Genomic DNA, 21,255 nt, shown 5'->3' with positions numbered 1-21,255 from the left:
CCCAAGCACCAGCCCCTCACATAAGCAGGCAGCACGGCCTCTTCTCCACGCGGGCTTCTTCTGAGGGGGCTGTGAGTCTGAGCAGGGGTGGGTCTCCACCAGCCCTGGAGCCACACTCCAGCTGGGGGGTCTCAGTGTCCACAGGCAGTTCAGACTCAGCGGCCTCGAGCCCCTCAGGCGGGGGTCGCTGCTGCTTAGCGGCAGCCCGCTGACGCTTCAGCTCCGCCAGGGTGTGGGGGGCCTTGGCCTGGACCAGGGCGTCAGGGGCGGTGCTCTCCAGGGAGCTCAGCTGGTAGGAGACACTTCGGTCCAGCCGCTTGGAGTACAGGTGCCGCCCCGGGGGCGCCCCCACTCGGCCGTTGTGCTGCCTGGCCGCCTCTGGGTCCTCCTCCTGTGTGGGGAGCACAGGCCCCGGAGGCCATCAGGAGGGTCCCCTCTGGCCTGGGGTCCCGGGCTGCGTGGCGGTCCAAGGGCAGAAACGCGGGTGGGGGCGGCAGCTGACGCCCACGGGGCGCGAGTCTTGCATATGGGGGCAGGGCCACTGGTCCCACCAGCTCCAGAGGCTGGTACGGAGGGAGGCGGGGCACGGCTGGGCGGGGCTCACTTCGGGGGGCGGCAGCCGGAGCTCCGCGTCTGTCTGGCGGTCCTCATCCTCCTCGGACGGCTCCGGGCTGGTAGGCGGGGGCTGTTGCCATACGATGGCCTCCTGGGCGTGCTCCTTGCGGTACAGGCTGGTGCGCTGGGTCAGGCTCACCCGCCTCACCACCTTCCTGGGAGGGGGCGGGCAGGAGGAGTGGGGCGGGGGTGACACCGCCTTCCCTGCGGACTCTGCCCCGAGCTCCGGCGGGCACGGAGGCCTGCCAGCTGACATCAGCAGGGACCAAGGCCGGGGCAGAGCCCAAGGGGCGAGGGGAGGGCAGAGGGGGGCTGAGGGCCCGGGGGTGGGGCACTGGGCGGGCCCGCGGGGGCCTGGCGGGAGGGGCGGGCACTCACCCCCGGCTGCCGGCGCTAGAGGTGCGTCGACGCAGCAGAGAACGCTGGCGGCCCTGGGCGCGCAGGAGCGCGTCGTGCTTGTGTTTCAGCTCCAGCAGCTTGGCCCGCACCTCCTCGTCCCCGCACACGTCTGAGGAGGAGTGGCCAGAGGGTCACGGGTGCCCGCCCGCCCGCCCGCGCCCTACACCGGGAGGATGCGGCCCCAGGCTCACCGAGAGGCGTCTCTTCCATCAGGGATTTGCCGTTCAGGTCAGCCCCGTGTGCCACGAGCAGCTCCACCAGGTGCACCTGTGGGCCGGCGAGCCCGGGCTGCTGAAGCCTGCGGAGCCGCGGAGCCTGCCCGGCCCCACCGCCCCGCAGGCGCTCACCTGGCCCCAGTAGGCCGCTGCGTGCAGTGGCTCCCAGCCGTCGCGGTCCTTGGTGCTCAGGCTGGCCCCGTGTTCCAGCAGCAGGGCAGCCGCCTCGCCGAACCCGTTGGCCGCGGCGATGTGTAGCTGCAGGCAAACCGCCGGCCCCTGAGTCCCGGCCCTGGTTCGGCCTGCAGCAGCCTCCCCTGCCTGCGTCCCGCGCGGCCCCGTCCTCACCAGCGTGGCGCCGTGGTCCCGGGGGGCATTGAGGTCTGCCCCCTCCTGCAGCAGGCTCCGGATGTCCTCCAGCACATGCAGCTCGGGCAAGGCCCGGGCCCGCTCGATGCTGTCCTGGGTGATGCCTGCGGGGCAGCAGGCTCAGGGCTCCACCCCCAGCACACCACCCGCCGCGCCCCGCGCCCTGCTGCCCCGGCAGGCGGGCAGGGCTGCACTCACCACGGCTGGCCATGGCCGTCTCCAGGCAGTCCAGTGTCTGCTCGTCCTCACACAGGTCATAGGGCATGTTCCCGTCCGTGTTGACTGCCAGGAGGTCGGCACCACTGCGGGAAGGGTGGATGGGGCGCTGGTCACAGGGCCCTTCTCCCCCAGCGGAGGCCCCCAGGACCCTCTCAGAGGCCTTCCACCTAGGGCTGCCTCAGAGGGGCCCAGGCCTCACCTGCCGCAGTGAGAGGCGGCCCCTTGGCCCTGGGTGCTGTCCTGGGGCCAGGTGGGCTGTCCTGCAGTCTCCACCATGTCTGATTTTTCAGGTTCCTGGCACCCCTCTGCCCCCATGAACGTGTACAGTGGGCCCACTTGCCACGAGGGGGTGCCAAGACTCTGGGGGCCCGAGGCAGCAGAAGGTGGTGGGGAGAGAGCCTGGGTGTCAGGAGAGCACTGCGGGGAGCTGAAGGGGCCCGAAACACAAGGCTGGATGCCCACTGTGGAGGAGCACGGAGTGGGGCTAGGGGCCGCCTGTGCGCCCCCCCTTGCTACCCCGTGACGCTGCGCACCCAGCCCGTCCCACTCCAAGGCATCTGTGTGCAAACGGGAGCCACCGGCATCCACCCCCACACCCGCCAGTGTTGCCCAGACTGCTCCACGGCCAGCCAGCGGGGGACTCCTGGGTCCTGGTGAAGCTGACTACCCTCTCCATTCACCAAGGCGGGTATTCAGGAGCACAGCCCTGCTCTGCCCTCCTGTTAACGGCCCCACCTGTGTCCAGGTATCCCCTCTTGCCAATTTCTCCCTTGTGGCTCTGACCAGAACGGCATTTCTCTATGCAGACCCTGGGAAGGCCAGGAGACCAGAGCAGGTCAAGGCCTGTCCTCAAGGAGTTCCACGCTCTTCGTGGTGTGAGCAGCCTGGCAGGCAGAGGACCACACTGCCCTGCATAGGTGCTAGTTCCCTTGGGGTGGCAGCATCCGTGGTCTCGGCCCAGGTCCCGCTCTGCATGCCAGGGTGCGGCAGGGTAAGCAAAGGTCAGTGGGAACACGAGAGGCCAGGGTCCAGGCACACATTTTCCACAGAGATGAGATGCCTGGGCGGTGTCTCCAGATGAACTACCCACTGCGAGGAAGGTCCTGCCTGGCCCTGGCCCAGCTGCAGCCCCTCCCTGATAGAGACGCCCACTCCAGCCACACCTCCTCCCAGCGGGCCCTACCCAGCAATGAGCAGCTCCACCAGGTGCAGGTGGCCACAGGTGGCCGCGGCGTGCAAGGGTGTCCAGCACTCACTGTCACGGGCATTGACCTTGGCCCCAGCCTCCAGGAGCTGCTGCACCATCTCCCGGAAGTCATCGATGCAGCTCTGCAAAGCACGTGGCCTGAGTGCCCGAGCCGCTGGCCGGGGCCCCGTCCTCTCCTCGCACCCTCAGCGAGGCTGACCTGATGCAGGGCGGTCAGGCCGTCCTCATTGGCCAGGTCAGGGCTGACCCCACTCTCGAGGAACTGGCGGACTGCAGAGAGGAGGGGGGCGCGTTCAGGGCACGGGAGTCCCACCACAGGCCAGCGCCATCCTGCTCAGGTCCCTGCACCTGGGGTACCTGGGCTGATGGCTGTGCGTAGCTGGGAGAGCAGAGGACGGGGAGAGAAGCAGTGGTACAGGTGGCAGGAGGGACACCAGAGCCCAGGCCGAGGGCTCAGGAGTTGGGCCCCTAAGTGGGGTACAGACAGCAGCACTCTGCCTCTACCCTCCAGCAGGGTGCCCTCCTGAGTCATGGCACTAGGGCCCTCCTGTGTGACAGTCACCTCCACTGTCGTCCCCCGGACCTGGGTGCTGGCACCTTCTGTCAGCCACACACACACACACACACACACACACACACACACACACAGCCCCCCCACCCCTGCACCGCTGCAGCCAAGAGTGTGGGCCCAAGGTGCCCAGGCCTGGCCCTCCCTGGCTGCACCCTCCCCGCAGCTCCCATGCACCGGCCTGGGGCACACCCTGCCCCTCCTTGCCCTCTGCACCCCAGCTTCTACGGCAGAGGCCTCTGCCCTGGAGGGAGGCAGAAAGCGCCCTCGGCAGCCTCCCAGGAGAGCAGAGGGGCTGTGAGCATGTGGGCACAGGAAAGGAACAGGAAGCCTGCCCAAAGTTCAGGCCTGTCGTCTGGGAAGGTTCTGATGGGAAAAAGGGAGAACTCAGAGGCAGAGCCAGGGGTAGGCATTGAGGGGGCCAGGCCGTACAGGGAGCCCCGCTCCCCGTGCTCTAACCTGCCCAGGTGGGCTCCACCGTACTCCTGTATGGAGGCTCAGGACCCAGGCAAGCAGGTGTCCAGAGCAAAGCCCAGCGCCCCGGCAAGAGGCGGCGAAGACTGGGCGGCTCCCAGCCCACCCAGGGCCCCCGCCCACCCCCTCAGGCCTCACCTTCACTGCAGGAGCCTCCGCAGGCTGGCCTGTGAGGGCTACCCTGGGGCTCCCACCACTTGGGGTCTGTGGCTAAGGACGCTGGGCCTCACCCTTGGCGGACCTCTCGAGGCCTGCACCGGGGGACAGGGACAAGGCTGCCTGCCGTGCATGGCTGGCCCACACTCGCCTTCCTCCAGGTCATTCCGGGCAGCCGCCTCCAGAAGGGCAACGCTGGGGGGGAAGAGGACCCGCTTCTGTGGCCGGCCACCGGCCGCCTCCTTCTGTGACTGCGTCCGCTGGCTCCTCCTGCCATGGGCCTCCTTCTCGGCCTGGGCCCACATCTTCACCTGCTGGGCACGTCGCTTCTGGGCGTGCTTCAGCCGCTCCTGTGTGCTCATCCTGCCCACCGTGGGCATCTCTGCCAGCAGCTCCAGGTGCTCGGCCATGGCGGGGGCTGCCTGCCAGGGGGGCTGCTGGGGGCACCGGACGGGGAAGCACGGGGGCCAGGCTGGGCCTGCGAGGCGGGGCAGCTGGCTGGACTGGCGCCCTGGGGGGCATCCCCTCTCTAAGGCTCAGTGTCCTCTGCCCCTGGCAAGGCTGGGTCAGGAGGCACCCCGCTGTGACCAGACCCGGGCAGCCATGAGGGGCCCAGGCCCCAGGCAGAAAGGGCAGCAAGGGAGGGCGCCTGCAGCCGGCCTCCCAGGGCCCTGGCACCTTGGCTGCTCGATGGACAAGGCCTCCCTCCCTCGTGGGGTCAGGGTGCCCACCCTGTGGGAAGCAGTCCTGGACCCGGCCAGCCTCAGTTCAGGGTCTGAAGCTAATGACCCAGATAGCGAAGTTGCAGCTCCCTGACGCCTTGCCAAGGGGAAGAGGAGGCCAGGGCAAGGGGCAGAGGCCCCTGGGAGCCCTAAAAGCCCCTCTCACCTAATAGGCCTTAGGGGACGAGGTGGGGTCTAGGAGCAGCCATGGCGGGGGACTTCCCTCCCCACGCCCCCAGCCTTCTGGGGTCAGTGCTAACGAGGAGGTGTGGCCACAGGGGGCCTGGGCGGGCGTGTGTCCAGAGTCCCAGGGTCCAGCCCCCAGCCGAGGCTCTCTAAGTGGCCAGGGCACCGAGGGTACAGCGGGCCTGGCAACTGTGTCTTCAGGAAGGCCTCCCCTTCGGAGGAGCCGGCGGCCCAGCTGTGTATGGCAGGCGCTCCCGCTGGCCTGAGAGGAGGAAGCAGGAAGCGCGTCAAGGCCAGACGGCGGCAACGGCTCCACCCGGAGCCCCGCCCTGTGTGAGGGCGAGCCCTGCCCGGGAGATCCCGGCAGAGGGGAGGGGGCTGGCAGTGCCCGCAGTCTGGCCCACACGCTCGCGGTTTCCAGCAAGGGCCCTGCAGGCTGTGCGGCTGAGAGAGGGGCGCAGGGCCGGCACTGCCAGCTCGCTGCGGCCTTCCTGAGAGGCGGCCCCTTGAGGCCTCCGGCTCAGCCCTTGCCCCGCAGCGCCCCTGACCTGTGCGCCCTGGGCCGGGCCGGGCTGGCCAAGGTCACCTTCTCCTTGGGCTCTCCCGGACTCCCCGAGCGCTGTGCGGCCTAGGCCTTCCCGAGGGCGGGCCCTGCCGCCTGGACACCAGGCCGCCCTGCTGCTCCGCCACAGCTGTGAAGGGCGGAGGGCCTGGCCTGGCGTGCCCAGCACCCCAGCTCCTCAACACCCGAGTCTGGGCCTCTTCCTCGCCGGGCTTTCTGTTTCTAGCTCAGGCCACTCGGTGCTTTGCTTCCCTCTGCCATCCTGGGCGGCGGTCCAAGCCCTGGTCGTGTGAACGCAGGCGCAGGTGGCCTGCCTGACAGACAGGTGGGCCGGCAGCTGGGCTGGGGCACAGCCCCACAGTCCCCACCATGGCCCGTCCTGCCCAGCACGCCCGGTGTGCTCACTAGGCATGGTCCCAGGACACTCCTCGGGAGGCCATGGCCATGCTCCACCTAGAAGGTACCCACCTGCAGCTCAGCCTGCCCACTGGGAGTCCCCATTCCCACTCGGCCAGACCTTGTGGCCATCTAGAGACTGACCCAGGCTTCTTCTGGCCAGACTTGTACTCAGGGGTCTCAGTGAGTGCCCCCTTCTTTCTGGAGGGGAACTGTCCTGGGCCAGATCAAGTGAGGTCAGGTCCCTCCTGCCCCGGGACCCCCAGTGTGTTGGGAGCCTCGCATTACAGCTCTGCCTCGCCCTGGACTTTGCTGGCACTCCAGCTATCCGCTCTGTGAGCCAGGCCTCAGAGGCTACCTGGGGACAGGAAAGAGCCCTCCAGGCGGACAGCCCCCAGCTGGCCACGTCTGCAGATGAGCTGCCTAGACGCCCTGTCTGGATCCCCCAAGTCCCACCTCTGCCCTGAGACACCCCTTCTCCACCGAGACAGGCAGGAGGCCTGCGGGCACCGTGGCAACTCCCCACCCATTAGGCTGGGGGTGGATCCCAGACCAAACCCAAGGCATGGCAGGGCTTTCACTGGCTCTGTAAGACTCTCCCTCCCTGCTGGCCACTCACAGGCAGCCTCAGGTTCCCCTGGAGGGAGCTGGGACCCCCTCCAGCCCACACATGGGATCTTCACCTGTCTGGGGTAGGTCTCTGAAGAGCCTGCCCCAAGAGACGCGGGAAGGAGGAGCAACGCACTCTGCCCAGGGCCACCCCCGACCCCGTCACAGAGGATGCTGCCCCCACCTGTCCACGAGGGAGGAGGTTCCCTGCAGGCCAAGGCTCCACAGCAGAGCAGGCTCACAGGGCCTCAGCGACAGTCTTCTCCAAGTGGGCGCCAACATCAGAGCCACAGCCCGATTTTGTTAAGTTTGACAAGATTTAGGAGATGTCATCTACCCCATCATTTTATGGAAGAAAAGAGATTCTGACGCCCACGTCCTACAGAAATTCCCCTAGAGGGGACTTCCCTGATGGCCCAGTGGTTAGGACTGCATGGTTCCACTGCACGGGTTCAATTCCCTCGTCAGGGAGCTAAGACCCCTGCATGCGGGGGAGCAGGGTAGGGGGCAGAAAACAACCTAAAATAGAGTAACCACCAGCTTTTCAAATTGAACAGATGTTGTGTTTTCTAGCTGTTGTTTTCTTATTTTGAAGGCCACCCATGAAAATACATGTGGGGCAGGATCTGAAGCCTCACCCAGGCCCACCCCTGTGCCCCAGGCAGCACGGGGCTCAGGATAGAGACCTGCTCCCTGTGGGCCCCCAACGGCCCGGGCACTGCACACTGGAGACTCTGGTCTCCTGCTGGGCTACAGCAGCTCAACCGGGTCCTCAGCCCCCTACTCTGGGGGCCCCACCTGCCTGAAGCCCCAGGTCCCCTCTGGGCCCCTTTAGCAGCACTCCTTGCTGGAAGCTGCCTGAGGACAGTCTGCATGTGACCTTGGGTGGGTCCTTGGGCCGCTGGACTGCCTCCTCTGAGAGAAAGGTGACCCCAGGGAGTGTCAGGACCCCGCTGCAGTGGGCGCCCATCCTGGAACAGTCTCCATGGTGGGCAGCACAGTGCCCAGCCCCGGCCCCCCCAGGCTGAGTCTGAGCTCTCCGTCTGTCCCCCCTCCTCAAGCCCCACTCTTCCACCTCCTCCCAGCCACGCAGTCCAGGAACGGCCCCCCCAGGCTGAGTCTGAGCTCTCCGTCTGTCCCCCCTCCTCAAGCCCCACTCTTCCACCTCCTCCCAGCCACGCAGTCCAGGAACGGCCCCCCCAGGCTGAGTCTGAGCTCTCCGTCTGTCCCCCCTCCTCAAGCCCCACTCTTCCACCTCCTCCCAGCCACGCAGTCCAGCCCCGGCCCCCCCAGGCTGAGTCTGAGCTCTCCGTCTGTCCCCCCTCCTCAAGCCCCACTCTTCCACCTCCTCCCAGCCACGCAGTCCAGGAACGGCCCCCCCAGGCTGAGTCTGAGCTCTCCGTCTGTCCCCCCTCCTCAAGCCCCACTCTTCCACCTCCTCCCAGCCACGCAGTCCAGGAACGGCCCCCCCAGGCTGAGTCTGAGCTCTCCGTCTGTCCCCCCTCCTCAAGCCCCACTCTTCCACCTCCTCCCAGCCACGCAGGACAGCTCAGTGGGGTCCCAACAACTGACCACCGCACCACACCCAGGCCAAGGGGGCCAAGCAGGGCGGCTGCCGCCTCAGTCCACAAATCCTGCCCCAAGCCTCCCTGGAATGTCAAACAGAGATAATCTGGACGATTTTTCCACTTCTCAGCTCCATGCCTGGGGCGCTGCATGGGAGTGTGGGGCTGAGGTGGGAGGAGCCTTCTGGAAGGACAGTGGCCACTGCCCCTCATCCTCTGAGCCCACAGCACTGGACTATGTCCAGAGTCTGTGGAGAGTACCCCTGACACCCGGCTTATGGGCCCCAGCCCAGGCCCTCGGTGTGGACAGACACAGACACACGCTGGCCTGAGTGTCTCAGCGGCTCCTCCCCAACCACAGTCTCAGCCCTGCACCGGCAGGTCCCCGTCATTATCTCCATCTCCCACCTGGGGAACTGAGGCCTAAACCCGTGGGGCCCTGCTGACGACGCCACCGTCCTGCCTCTCATGCCCACTTCCCAGCATCTGTGAGAATCAGGGACAGTGTAGCAAGAGCCCAGAGCCTTTGAGGGTCGGGAAGTGTCCCTTCACTCGCCCAGGGACAGGGAGGCTGTGCTTTGCTCAGAGAGAGGAAAGGAGAGATGAAGGGGCGGGGGAGGGGGAGTGGGGTGCCCACCTCCCCTCAGGTTCTGGGGGCTTCGCATCCCTGTCCTGCTTAAGGGTTGCTGGAGCTGGTTTTCCTTGTGGCTTTATCTACGACAGCAGAAGATGGGGAGTGACCAGCTGCTCCTCACTCTGGGAAGAGCAAAGTGTGTGTCGCCATCCTGCAGAGTCACACACACAGACGTGCCCGTCAGCAGGTGAGGGCATGTAAATGTCATGGGCGAGGGGCTGGGGCTTGGTTGCCGAAACCCCGAGGCAGAGCTGACCGCGCTGCGTTGCAGGCGGGGCGTCTGTTTGCTCGGGGACCACAAGTAGCTGGGTTTCATCCCTGGCTGACCCCCTGCCCCATCCCCTCACCCTTCCGCCCCAGCCCGGCTCACCTGGGAAGCCTCCCATCCCCGCTGCATATCTGGCCGCCGCGGGCACAAGTCCACCAAGGGCACCGTTCGTCCCGCAAAGGACCAGCCAGCTGGGGGCCCACCTGGTCCATGCCCAGAGCCACGTGCTGGGACCTCGGGTGGGGACCTGCTCAAGGAGGGAACCCGACGCCCCAAGGGCAGGGTCTGGCTCACAACAGGCACTCTGCCAGTGGTCTGGCCATGCTGTCCCCAGCCCTGCCCCACGAGCCTGGCCTGGGGGTGGCCTAGGGTCAGGGCACAAGGAAAACTGGCCTGCCCTTGGAGCAGGCGCAGGACGTGCGCTGGTGGGGAGGAGGGCCCACCTGACGGGCCCAGGGAGGGGTCGGGGGCACCGCCAGCAGCAGCGGGGCGGGCTGGGCTGGGGGCACTGGGAGGCGTGCGCAGCAAGGACGGAGAGGCCAGGAGCCAAGCAGCTGGGTGGGTGGGCGGCGGGCTCCTCCTCGCACTGGTGCGGGACCCATGGAGGAGCCGACCTGGGGGTGCGGCCAGGGCAGCTGTCCCCAGGGGCACTCACCTGCCTCCGGCAGGCCTGTTCTAGAACGTTCTAGAAGCTAATTCCACAGCACTACCATCAGGCCCCTCACTGCAGCAGCCTTTACGTCCTACACGTCTATCAAAGGGTCATTAAGTAAGGCCCTAAGGGGCTTATGAGGAAGCCTCCTGTGCACCCTCGTGAGAAGGTCACTAAGAAACTGTTCAGCGAAGGAAAAAAGGTGCAAGATCTGTACCTGATAAGCAACTTCTGTGTGAGCACACACGTAAACCGGTATCAGAAACACAGGACAGGAGAGAAGCAACGGGAAGGGCCTCAGGCGGGGCGGGGTGGGGGTGCAGGCGGGCGGCACCAGAGCTTTGGGTCACTCCTGTTGTTTCGATTTTGAGCCACGTGAAGGTAAACCTCTTTGGAACAACATTTAGTGCTCTGTTCAGGGAGGGCAGGTGTGAGCACACCTGTCAGGTATCGGGTGCGGCCTCGGGGGGCGGGGACTAACAGGACCAGCCCGTGCCAGGGTCAGCAGAGGAGCTGGCCTCAGCCTGGGCCCGGGGAGCCCAGAGGCTTCCAGACAAATGAGTGATGTGATCAGATCGGGGGGGTGGGGGGACCTGGCAGGAGAGACGATGGGACCCACACACACCCCCGGCAGCGGCGGACAGGAGAGGAGCCACAGCCGGAGGGCAGGACAGGCTGCCTGGTGCGAGGGAAGCTCCAGCGAGGGGCAGACGGAGGACGGAGGGCCCTGAGAAGCGGGCCCGAGCAGTGTCCACGTGAGCAGGGGCCAGGACGCCCAGGAGAGAGTACGTGGAAGTGAGTGGTCAGCAGAGGCACAGACGGGAGAACTGAGCGGGGGCCTCAGGGAAGGCCTGCTCCAGTGGGCGGCAGGGCGGGACGCCACCTCTCTCCTCACACCAGAACCAATCCAGAGGCGTCACTGGCACAGCCGTAGGAAAAATAAAGCCACAGGAGCGCCAGCGGTAAGAAGGCAAGACCGTCTGTGTGACCCCAGCAAAGGGCAAAGAAAGCCTTTCCAAGCTTGACACAAAACCCAGAAACCAAAAAGAAAACTGACACATCCGACTGCACTAGATTTGTTAGATGTCTGCGCTGCAAAAACAAACACTTCAAAACGGAACCTATGAAATCAAAGGACAAACGGTCAGCGGAGCAAAAACATTTGCAACAAACAGGACAAAGGGGTCCTCTCGTCGATCATGACGGCCGCACACAGGGACAGAGCACGGATCCCCCTGGAAACATCCAGATAGATACTCAACTCCCTGATAATCAACACATGCAAACTGGAAGTAGGACATGAGCGTGGACGGCACCCGCAGCTGGACCACAAAGGCTGAGAGCGCCAGCCCTAAAGGACGCGCCTGAGTGACTAATCAAGCGTAGAAAGCCTCGGACCTGCTCAGCCAAGGGGCTGCCCTGCAGGCACACAGGTGGTCTCCTCGCCGCGGCCCAGCAGCAGTCCCCGAGGCGGAGGAGCAGTGGGCTCGGATGTGGTAGGGGCCCCACCTCCTGAGAGTCTCAGACGACGTGTGCGGGAGGCGAGAGAGGCTTCGTGAGAGACGTGGCACAGAGGAGGGGTCTCCTGACCCTGCTCTCCGCCCCCCAGTCCTGACACCCTCCCCCGGGGCCAGGCTCCGCATCCCCCCACGCCCTCAGCCCCATCACTCAGCCTTTGCTCTCCCCCAGACCGCGGCCCCTCCTCCCTGCTCCCTTCCCGCCAGCCTTCTCCGGGGCTGCTTTTTCTCTCCTCCAAATTCATCTAAGATTCAATGCAATCCCAATCAAAATCCCACTGGTTCTATCTGAAATTCACAAACTGATTCTCCATTTAATAGGAAATGCCAAAGGGCAAGAATTGTCAGTACAATCCTAAAAAGAGACAAATCTGAAGTGCTGAGGGATAGAGAAATAGACTGACAGGACAGAACGGAGTCCAGAAACAGTTACACATGCACAGACATTCAATTTACGACACTGCAGAGCAGCAGAAAAAGAGTCTTTTCAGTAAATGGCACTGGGACAGTTGAACAGCCACATGTAAAAGCTCACCTTGACCCCCCCCAGGTGACTTGTGCGCCTACACATGAAAGGTGAGACAGCACAGCATCTATGAAGACTGGACACCAAAAGCACAGCCCATAAATGACAAATTAGGTAGACCTCATAAAAATTTAGACGTTTTGTCCTGCTAAAGACCCTGTGAAGTGGGCCAGAAGACATGCTATTGCCTGGAGAACATATTTGCAAACCACAAACAGAACAAAGGACTTTTATCCAGTGGACACAGAGAAGTTTCAAAACTCAGCGGTGAGAAAACAGACACTCCAATTAGAAAAGGGGCAAAATGTGAACAGGCATTTCACTAAAGATGCGGATGGCAGCAAAGCCCACGAGAAGATGCGGAACAGCACTGGCCACTGGGAAAACGCAAACGGAAATCACAGTGGCCGTCAGACGGCAAGGACGGGACAAGGACGGGTCTCGCCCAGCGCTGCTAGGGATGGGAGGCGCACGGCCACTCGGAAAACAGTCTGCTGTTTCTTAAAACTAAACATGCATTTATCCTATGACCCTGCAGCTGCACTCTTGGGCATTTATCTCAGAGAATGAACACTTAGGGTTCACACAAAGACCTGTACGTGAATTTCAGAGCAATTTCATGCATAAACTGGAAACGACCCAGATGTCCTTCACTGGGTGAATGGTTAACCACACTCCGGTCCACCCACCCCACAGAACACCCCTCAACGATGAAAAGAGCCCACGATAGACGCACACGGCCGGGATGGATATGGACGGTGCTCTGCTCTTCCCCCAGTCACATCCTGCGTGGCCTGGTCCACCCAGCATTCTCGATGGGGTGGGGGTGGGGTGAGGAAGGAGGTGGCCAGGGCCACATAGGGCAGCCGAGGGTCCTCGACTGTGGTGGTCACACCGTTCGACACAAGTGATCAGATCGCGCACACCCTTGGGTGTACACACACCCTTGGGTGTACGTAAAACTGGTAAAATCTGAAAGGGTCAATGGAGTGCGTCCACGCCTGTGTCCCAGACCAGACTCTGCACCACAGCCACGTGCCCTTGGGGACAGGGGAAGGGTTCGGGGCTTCCCGAACCCTTTCTCCTCAAACTGAAATTTTAAAAGTGTGAAGGGACTTCCCTGGCGGTCCAGTGGTTAAGACTCCGTGCTTCCACTGCAGGGGACACGGGTTCAGGGAACTAAGATCCCCGCAGAGCAGCCAAAAGAAAAATAATAAAAAGAATGACAAAGCAAGCCACAGAGTAGGAAATGCGTAACAACAACTGATATAAAAAGAACGACTAAATGGGACTTCCCTGGTGGTCCAGTGGGTAAGACTCCGCGCTCCCAAGGCAGGGGGCCCGGGTTCGATCCCTGGTCGGGGAACTAGATCCCACGTGCCACAACGGAGATCCCGTGTGCGACGACTAAGACCCAGCACAGCCAAAATAAATACACACAATGAGGGGCCCCAGGTCAACAGTCATCAGGGAAATGCACACGTGACCCAAAACACCGGCACCTGCCCGCCCACCCAGGGGGAGACCGAGCATTAGGGAAGGCGCGGGGTGACTGTGACTGTCCCTGCTCACGGGGGTGCCCGTGGACCACACACCTTCCACCAGCCGCCCACTCCAGGCACTGTCCCCAACAGAAACGTGTCCGGGCCCCACACTGGGCCTATATGGGGGACAGCGCTACAGAGGATATTCCCAGGACAGCTGGCCAACTGGGACCTGGGCTGGGGACTCGAGTGCCGCATCCACACCGATCCCCTGAGGCTTCAGGCTGCACTTGGTCACAGAAGCAGAAGCGTGGACTCAAGAATTAAGGGCGCTAACAGCCTCCCCAGCACCTGGCAACAGACTGGGGAGGGTCAGCGTCGCACAGCCCGCACTTAGCACGCGTCAGGATGCGCTCTGAGACCAGCCCTGGGCCCCTCGGCCGCGCTCTCACCCAGCCGGACACGCTCACAGGTCCTTCCAGACGCACAAGCCTCTCAAAGCCAATGCAGGGCTGGTGTTACGGGTCCCCGGCCCTGAGGGGCCCCTCCTCCAGGCCCCAGTCTCTCACCGTGCCCCAGCCTGAGCCTCCTGACGGCCCACAGGTCTGGGGAACCCGCCATGAGCAGCCCCTCCTGTGGCCCCGGCCCCCAGCAGCCCCCACAGAGCTCGGCCTCAGGGCTCCCAAGGACCCCTAGGAAGTGCCGCTGCACCGAGAGCGCCCTCAGCACCGGTCACGTCCGTCGTGGCGCAGCAACCCTGACACCACAACTGTCACCGAGGCAGACGTGGGCTGCAGGAGGCCAGCGTCTCCCGCGCCCCCCACCCACCAGCAGCACTCACAGCCCTGCTCCTCCCAGGCTGGCATTCGAGGGAAGGGCGGCGGGTGACCCACACAGCTACCAGGTGTCCTCTTCACGGGCAGGAAGCAGCGGCCGGGCCTAGTGAAGGTTGGTGCAAAGGCCCAGAGGAGCACACCTGGCAGCTGTGAGAACTGGGGAGCAGGTAAGGGCGGGAGTGAGGAGACCCATGGCATGGCTGGACCCTCATCTCAAGGAGGGGCAGTGACAGCACCAGAAGTGAGGCCAGAGTGCCATCCTGGGGCCCCTTCCGCCAGCCCACTCCTGCCCCCAGCCCCCACTGGGTCTTCATCTTTCACAGGGCCTCTACCTGCTGCCCTGCTCCTAGTCGGGGGTCCAGCCCCTCTCCGCACTGCAGCCCCAGGGCATTGAAATCGCAAGGCTCAACCCAGTCGCCCCCGTGCGTGAAACGGTCCTAAGGCCCTGCTGGCCCCATGAAAGGTCCGTGCTTCTTACACAGCCCATGACATCCTAGGCCCAGGGCCTGCGTAGGACCCCAGCCAAGACTCAGCAGCCCTGCCCATCGCCCCACTGTCCAGCCAGGCTAGACCTCGTGTCAGTCCTGCATGCCCTGCCTCTCAGGTCTGGAGGAACAGGGGTTCCTGTGCCTGGGATGGGCTCCTACACAGGCTTCCCCAGGGTATTGGGGTGCCCTGTTAAAAACTTTTTATTGTGAAGTGTGATACTGTGAAAATTAATAAACAGAAACCTCATTTAAACTGGAGTCAGGGGAATTCCCTGGCGGTCCAGTGGTTAGGACTCCACACTTCCACTGCAGGGGGCCTGGGCTCGATCCCTGGTCAGGGAACTAAGATCCCGCTAGCCACAGCCAAAAAAATAAATAAATAAAACTTAAAAATAAATAAAATAAAATGGAGTCAGGAGGCCAGAAGGGGGAGCTCTCACACCCTGTCACTCCACCTCAGCTGCAGACCCAGCAGGAGGAAGGTTACCGCTTACTACCCAGCAGGAGGAAGGAAGATTTTCTCCCCGCCCGGCAACAGCTCAGCCAATGAAAAACCAGTAAACTTCAAACTCCCAGTTTCCTCCAATGGACTCTGTTTAGAACAGCCCCGCCCAACTCCCCTTCTCCTCTATAAAAGAGTTTCTTCTCTTCGTTCTCCAGACTTGCCTGTGGCTCCCCGTGGATTGCAGGTCCTCAATTGCAATTCTTTGCTCCTCTAAAATAAACCCATTTTCCTGATAAAATAACTGGCTGTTTTAAGTCAACAAGTACAGGGGCTTCCCTGGTGGCGCAGTGGTTGAGAGTCCACCTGCCGCTGCAGGGGACACGGGTTCGTGCCCCGGTCTGGGAAGATCCCACATGCTGCGGAGCGGCTGGGCCCGTGAGCCATGGCCGCTGGGCCTGCGCTTCTGGAGCCTGTGCTCCGCAACGGGAGAGGCCACGGCAGTGAGAGGCCCGCGTACTGCAAAAAAAAAAACAAGTACAGAAAGTGCAAAAAAACCAATGCACACATAAAATGGAAACACAAAACCACGTGAGCTCCACCCCATGAGGGTGCCAAGCAGCTCCCCAGAGCCCTCCTTCCACTCCCCCTCGCAGTGGTCACCACCTGGCTTCTCTTTACGCCTGCACACCCCAATACACCTTCGGAACAGCAGAGCGCCGTGCTGGCAGGCTGAATGTCCAGGTGGGGCTGGGCCTCATGCTCTGAGCTACCTCACTCCCATCATGTGCGTGGGATCCACCCCTTCTGAGGCCTGTGCCCTAGGCTTTCTGCCTTGGGCTGAGTAACAGTCCACTACAGGCCTGTTTACACAGCTCGGGGTACACTTCTGAGGGCCTAGGGCAGCTTGGGTGTGGGCCTGTGAATGACAGGCTGCCGTGAACACCCTGTCCACAGACACTGGTGCACAGCAGCCAACTGCAGGCTATATGACATGAATCAATGGATGCTACAACTACTTTTCAACGTGGTACCAGTTTACAGTCCCAACAGCAATGGAGAAACATTCCAGTTGGTTTATACAAAACATATTCGTTTTGTCACTCTGGTGTGTGGGCCGTGGTATCGCCCTGCAGTCAATTTGCAGTTCCCTGAGAATTAATCAGATGAGACATCTTTCTAAAGACTAGTCTCCTATATTATCTTCTAAAAGTAGCATAGTTTCCATCACATTTAGGTCTATAGTCCACCTGGAGCTAGTGTTTGTGTATAGTGTAAAGTACGGAATCTATAGTGGTTTAAAAATATGCCCACAAATTATTTGACACTCTTCCCTTGAAAAGCTGGAGCCTAATTCCCCTCCCCTTAAATGTGGGCTGCACTTAGTCACTTGCTTATAATGAATACAGAGTGTGGCAGACGTGACAGTGTGACACCCAAGATTAGGATGTGAAAGGCACTGTGACTGAGACATCCCTGCTCTCTCTTTTAGGTCATTCACTCTGGGGGAAGCCAGCCGCCTCCCACTGGGACCAGCAAGGGAGCCAGCTTGGAAGCAGACTCCCCGCCCCAGTCAAGTCTTCAGAAAATGTGTGAGATCCTGAGCCAGAACCATCCAGCTGAGCTGGTCCTGGACTCCTGACCCACAGAGATTGAGATAACAAATGCTGGGTTTTTGTTTGGTTTTTTAAAAAACATTTATTTATTTGGCTGTGCCAGGTCTTCGTTGCGGCATGCAGAATCTTTGTTGCTGCGTGCGGGATCTTTTTTTTTTTAGTTGCAGCATGTGAACTCTTCATTGTGACACGTGGGATCCAGTTCCCTGACCAGATATTGAACCTGGGCCCCCTGCATTGGGAGCGCAGGGTCTTAGGCACTGGACCATGAGGGAAGTCCCAATAAATGTTGTTTCAAGCTGCTATATTCGGAGGCAATTTGTTACACATCAATAATAACTAGTACAGACTCCAGTTGCATTTTTCTTCCACATTTATACCCAATTGTCCCAGCACCATTTATTTAAAAGCTGCTTCTTGGGATTTCCCTAGTGGCGCAGGGTTAAGAATCCGCCTGCCAATGCAGGGGACGTGGATTCGATCCCTGGTCTGGGAAGATCCCACATGCCGCGGAGCAACTAAGCCCATGCGCCACAACTACCGAGCCTGCGCTCTAGAGCCCACGAGCCACAACTACTGAGCCCACACGCCACAACTACAGAAGCCCGCGCACCTAGAGCCCGTGCTCCTCAACAAGAGAAGCCACTACAATGAGAAGCCTGCACACCACAACGAAGAGTAGCCCCCATTCAGCGCAACTACAGAAAGCCCGCGTGCAGCATCGAAGACCCAACGCAACCAAAAATAACCAAAAATAAAATAAATAATTAAATATTTTTGGAAAAAGGTGCTTCTCTCCACACTGTTCTGCAGCACCGTCTTGGTAATAAATTAAGTTCCCATATATGTGTGAACCTGTCCGAGCCTCTTGACTCTGTTCCATCCGTCCTAAGCCTGTGCTACAGTGTCCTCCCCATTGTAGCTTTATAACGAGTCTCCTCTCTGGCTTACTTACTCCTACTCATCTTCTGGCCTCAGTTTCCTTCTTGACCCCTCCCATGAGATCTGTGTCCTTTTTCAGTGATCTCAATACTCCTCAAACTTCCCTCACCAGTAGGACCATAGGAAATTGAAGCTATTTCAAAGCTGTGACCTACAAAAATGAAATTTCATTTGGCTCCGTTACAACTGCCCAGCTGACAATCCTGTGAGGAAGGAGGACCCCAAGACGCTGGCACGTTTGTGCACACGGTGCTTGCAGCCCCCTAGGTCCCTGGGCCAGAGCAGGCACTGGAGATCCGTTTGGACCACGTGAGTGAGGGACTGCCAGCAAGGTGTGGCAGCACTGTTGTGGGGGCTGGAGAACCTGGGAGGGCCCCTCCCCAGAAGCCAGGGGCACTCCAAAGCTCCCTCGTCCATTTCCCTTCCCTTTGCCACCCAGCTCTGAAAGAAATCTAATAAACTAACTCACAGCAAGGTGTCAGAAGTCTAGATGGCCAAATGAAAGAAGTTGGGCAGCTGGAGGCATCTGCATTTGAAAAGAGACTCAAAGAGAACTGAGGATAAAAGCCACCCTGGTGGTCCAGTGGTTAGGACTCTGTGCTCTCACTGCCGAGGTCCGGGGTTCAATCCCTGGTCAGGGAACTATGTCCCACAAGCCACGCAGTGCAGCCAAAAACAAACAAAAAAACAAAAAGCCAACCCACGCTCAGCTAGGAGGAGAAAGGACAGGCTTCCAGAGGCCTGAGCACCACACCTTCCTAAAGGCCAGGCCACAGGCTTGATCCCGGCTGCCGCGGTGCTGCACCTTCGGCTTCATGACTCTGATGGGCCAGGACCTCACCGTGTAGACTTGGAAATGAAGGTCTGTCAAGTACAGCAGTGTTAAAACCAAAATAACAAAAGTGGGCTCTGGAGGAGACAGCACTGTGACCCTGGGTTTGCTCTGATTCGAACCTCAGTCACCCACACACACATCACACACAATGATGCTGGGCCTGGGGCTGGGCAGGATGCTGCCAGAAGCACGGGGCTGGAGAGTTACGGGGGCGGGGCGGGGGGGGCACTGAGGCCACAAAGCTTTAGAAGAAGACCTGTGTGGGGTCCAGATGACCACACTGTGACCTCCACACACCTAGCAGGAGAACTAGAGGGGCATCCAGAAGAGAGCTCATGATCAGTTTACACATTCCTGAGGTCACAGGGAAGAAGGTAGCAGCCCCAGAGCAGAGAGAGGGGCGCTGCGTGGGGGAGGTGTCTGGGAATGACCTGAGGCCAGAAACACACCAGGAGACCGGAAACACACCAGGAGACCGGAAACAGGTAACACAGCGGAATCCTGCGAGCTTGAAGCCCGTGAAAACACTCTAGGGGTGCAGGAGTTGGGACAACAGGCCCGCAGATGAGGAGACATAGTTTGTGCACAATGCCTGGCTCTGAAGACAGAAAGACTGACATCGCCTCCAACTTCTGCACCACAGGACAGTGAACTAGGGTACAGAACAGAACGTGACGCTGCCGACCATGCAGTGTGGGAGCAAAGGCATATTCCACTTCTGGGTATACAAGCAAAAGAACTGAAATCTGGGACTCAGCTATGGGCACACCAAAGTTCACAGCAGCATTTTTCACCATAGCTAAAGAGCAGAAACAACTCGAATGCCCATCGACAGATGAAGAAACAAACAAAATGTGGTATATACATACAATGGAATATTCAGCCATGCAAAGGAATGAAATTCTGATACATGATACAAATGTATCAGACAAAAGGACATATATTGTATGATTTCCCTTTATATAATAGGTAAATTCAGAGATAGAAAGCAGAATGGTGGTTGCCTGGGGCTGGGGGGAGGGGGAGTAAGGAAGTACTGTTTAATGGACAGATTTTCTGCTTCAGGTAATTAAAACGTTCTGGAAGGGCTTCCCTGGTGGCGCAGTGGTTGAGAGTCCGCCTGCCGATGCAGGGGACACGGGTTCGTGCCCCGGTCCGGGAAGATCCCACATGCCGTAGAGCGGCTGGGCCCGTGAGCCATGGCCGCTGAGTCTACGCGTCCGGAGCCTGTGCTCCACAACGGGAGAGACCACAACAGTGAGAGGCCCCCGTACCGCAAAAACAAACAAACAAACAAAAACAAACAAACAAAAAAAGAGACCTACATAAATAGATCTGTAGCTTCAATACAATCCCAATCAAAATGCCAGTAAGCCCTTTTGTAGAAATTCTCAAATTTATATAGGACTACATAATATCTTGAAGAGCCAAAATGATCTGAAAAAGAAAAACCAAGTTGGAAAATTAACACTACTTAACCTCAAGGCTTATTATAAAGCTACAATAATCAAATATGTGGGATATTAGCAATAAGATCAATGAATATAAAATAGGGAATCCAGAAATACACCCAAACATACACTGTCAATTGATTTTCAACAAGGCTGTTAAGGTAATACAATGGGGACAGGATGGTCTTCAAAAATGGTGTTGGAATGACTGGATATCCTCGGAAAACAATGATCCTTGACCTCTTGACCATAAGAGAAAGCATAAACCATAAAGGGAAAAAAATGACAAACTGAACTTCATCAAAATTAAAAGTATCTGCTGTTCAAGACCCTGGTAACAAAATTAAACATCGGGACTTCCCTGGTGGTCCAGTGGCTAGGACTCCGTGCTCCCAATGAAGGGGGCGTGGGTTCGATCCCTGGTCAGAGAACTAAATCCCACATGCAGCGACTAAGAGTTCGCATGCTGCAACTAAGACCCAGCACAGCCAAATTAAAGAAAGAGAGAGAGAGAGAAAGGGAGAGAGACAGAAAGGGAGAAGGACAGAAGGAAAGAAAGAAAATGAAAAGTCAAGCCACAGACTGAGAACATTTTGCAATACATGTATCTGGCAAAGGACTTGCATCCTAAATATACAAGGAATTCTTAAAGCTTGATGAGACAAACAACCCATTTTTTACGGGTAAAAGATTTAGACACATCACAAAAGAAGATACACAAATGGCCAATAAAATAAGGACATGAAGAGATGTGCAACACCATTCATCATTAAGGAAATGCCAATTTAAAAAGGCACAACGAGCTACCTAAACTTTAAAAGAATGACGAGAGGATATGGAACTGGGAATGTAAAATGATACAACCATTTTGGAAAATAGTTTGGTACTTTTTCATAGAGTTAAACACAAATACGCATTTCAACCATCATTTCTATCAACTCAACCCAAGAGAAAGAAAGTATATGTCCACACAAAGACTTGTAGACACAAGTATTCACAGCAGTTTTATTCAAAACAGCCAAAAACTGGAAAGAATCAAAATGTCCATCAACAGGTGTGTGCACAGAGAGTAAACGGTGGTGTATCTATGCGGTGGGTACCAGACATTCGGCAACAAAGACAGAACGGACCACACATACATGCAGCCATGTGAATTTCCAAAACTTCTGGACAAAGAAGTTAGGCACAAAAGTGTTCATTCTGTACGCTTCCATTCATGTGAAATTCTTAAAAAAAAAAAAAAAAAAAGGGACAGTGAATCTATAAAAACAAAAAGTAGGGACTTCCCTGGTGGCGCAGTGG

At 59.4% G+C, this 21,255-nt stretch overlaps 1 protein-coding gene across 1 annotated transcript; it reads right to left on the bottom strand.

Moving 5' to 3' along the window:
• Positions 1–6: 6 nt before the first annotated feature.
• PPP1R16A (protein phosphatase 1 regulatory subunit 16A) lies at positions 7–5,018 on the bottom strand. Its single transcript, XM_065895315.1, has 10 exons — positions 4,374–5,018; positions 3,224–3,294; positions 3,001–3,146; positions 1,797–1,900; positions 1,578–1,702; positions 1,362–1,487; positions 1,206–1,281; positions 994–1,123; positions 605–770; positions 7–391 (listed from the first exon to the last, which is right to left on the bottom strand). Exons 1-10 carry the CDS (start codon positions 4,630–4,632, stop codon positions 17–19), a joined length of 1,578 nt encoding a protein of 525 aa, XP_065751387.1. The 5' UTR covers positions 4,633–5,018; the 3' UTR covers positions 7–16.
• Positions 5,019–21,255: the final 16,237 nt, after the last annotated feature.

The sequence above is a fragment of the Phocoena phocoena genome, chromosome 17 (genome assembly GCF_963924675.1).
Source record: "Phocoena phocoena chromosome 17, mPhoPho1.1, whole genome shotgun sequence".
NCBI lineage: Eukaryota > Metazoa > Chordata > Mammalia > Artiodactyla > Phocoenidae > Phocoena > Phocoena phocoena.
Note: the sequence above shows the minus strand (reverse complement) of the source record. Positions and strands in the feature narration are given on the sequence as shown.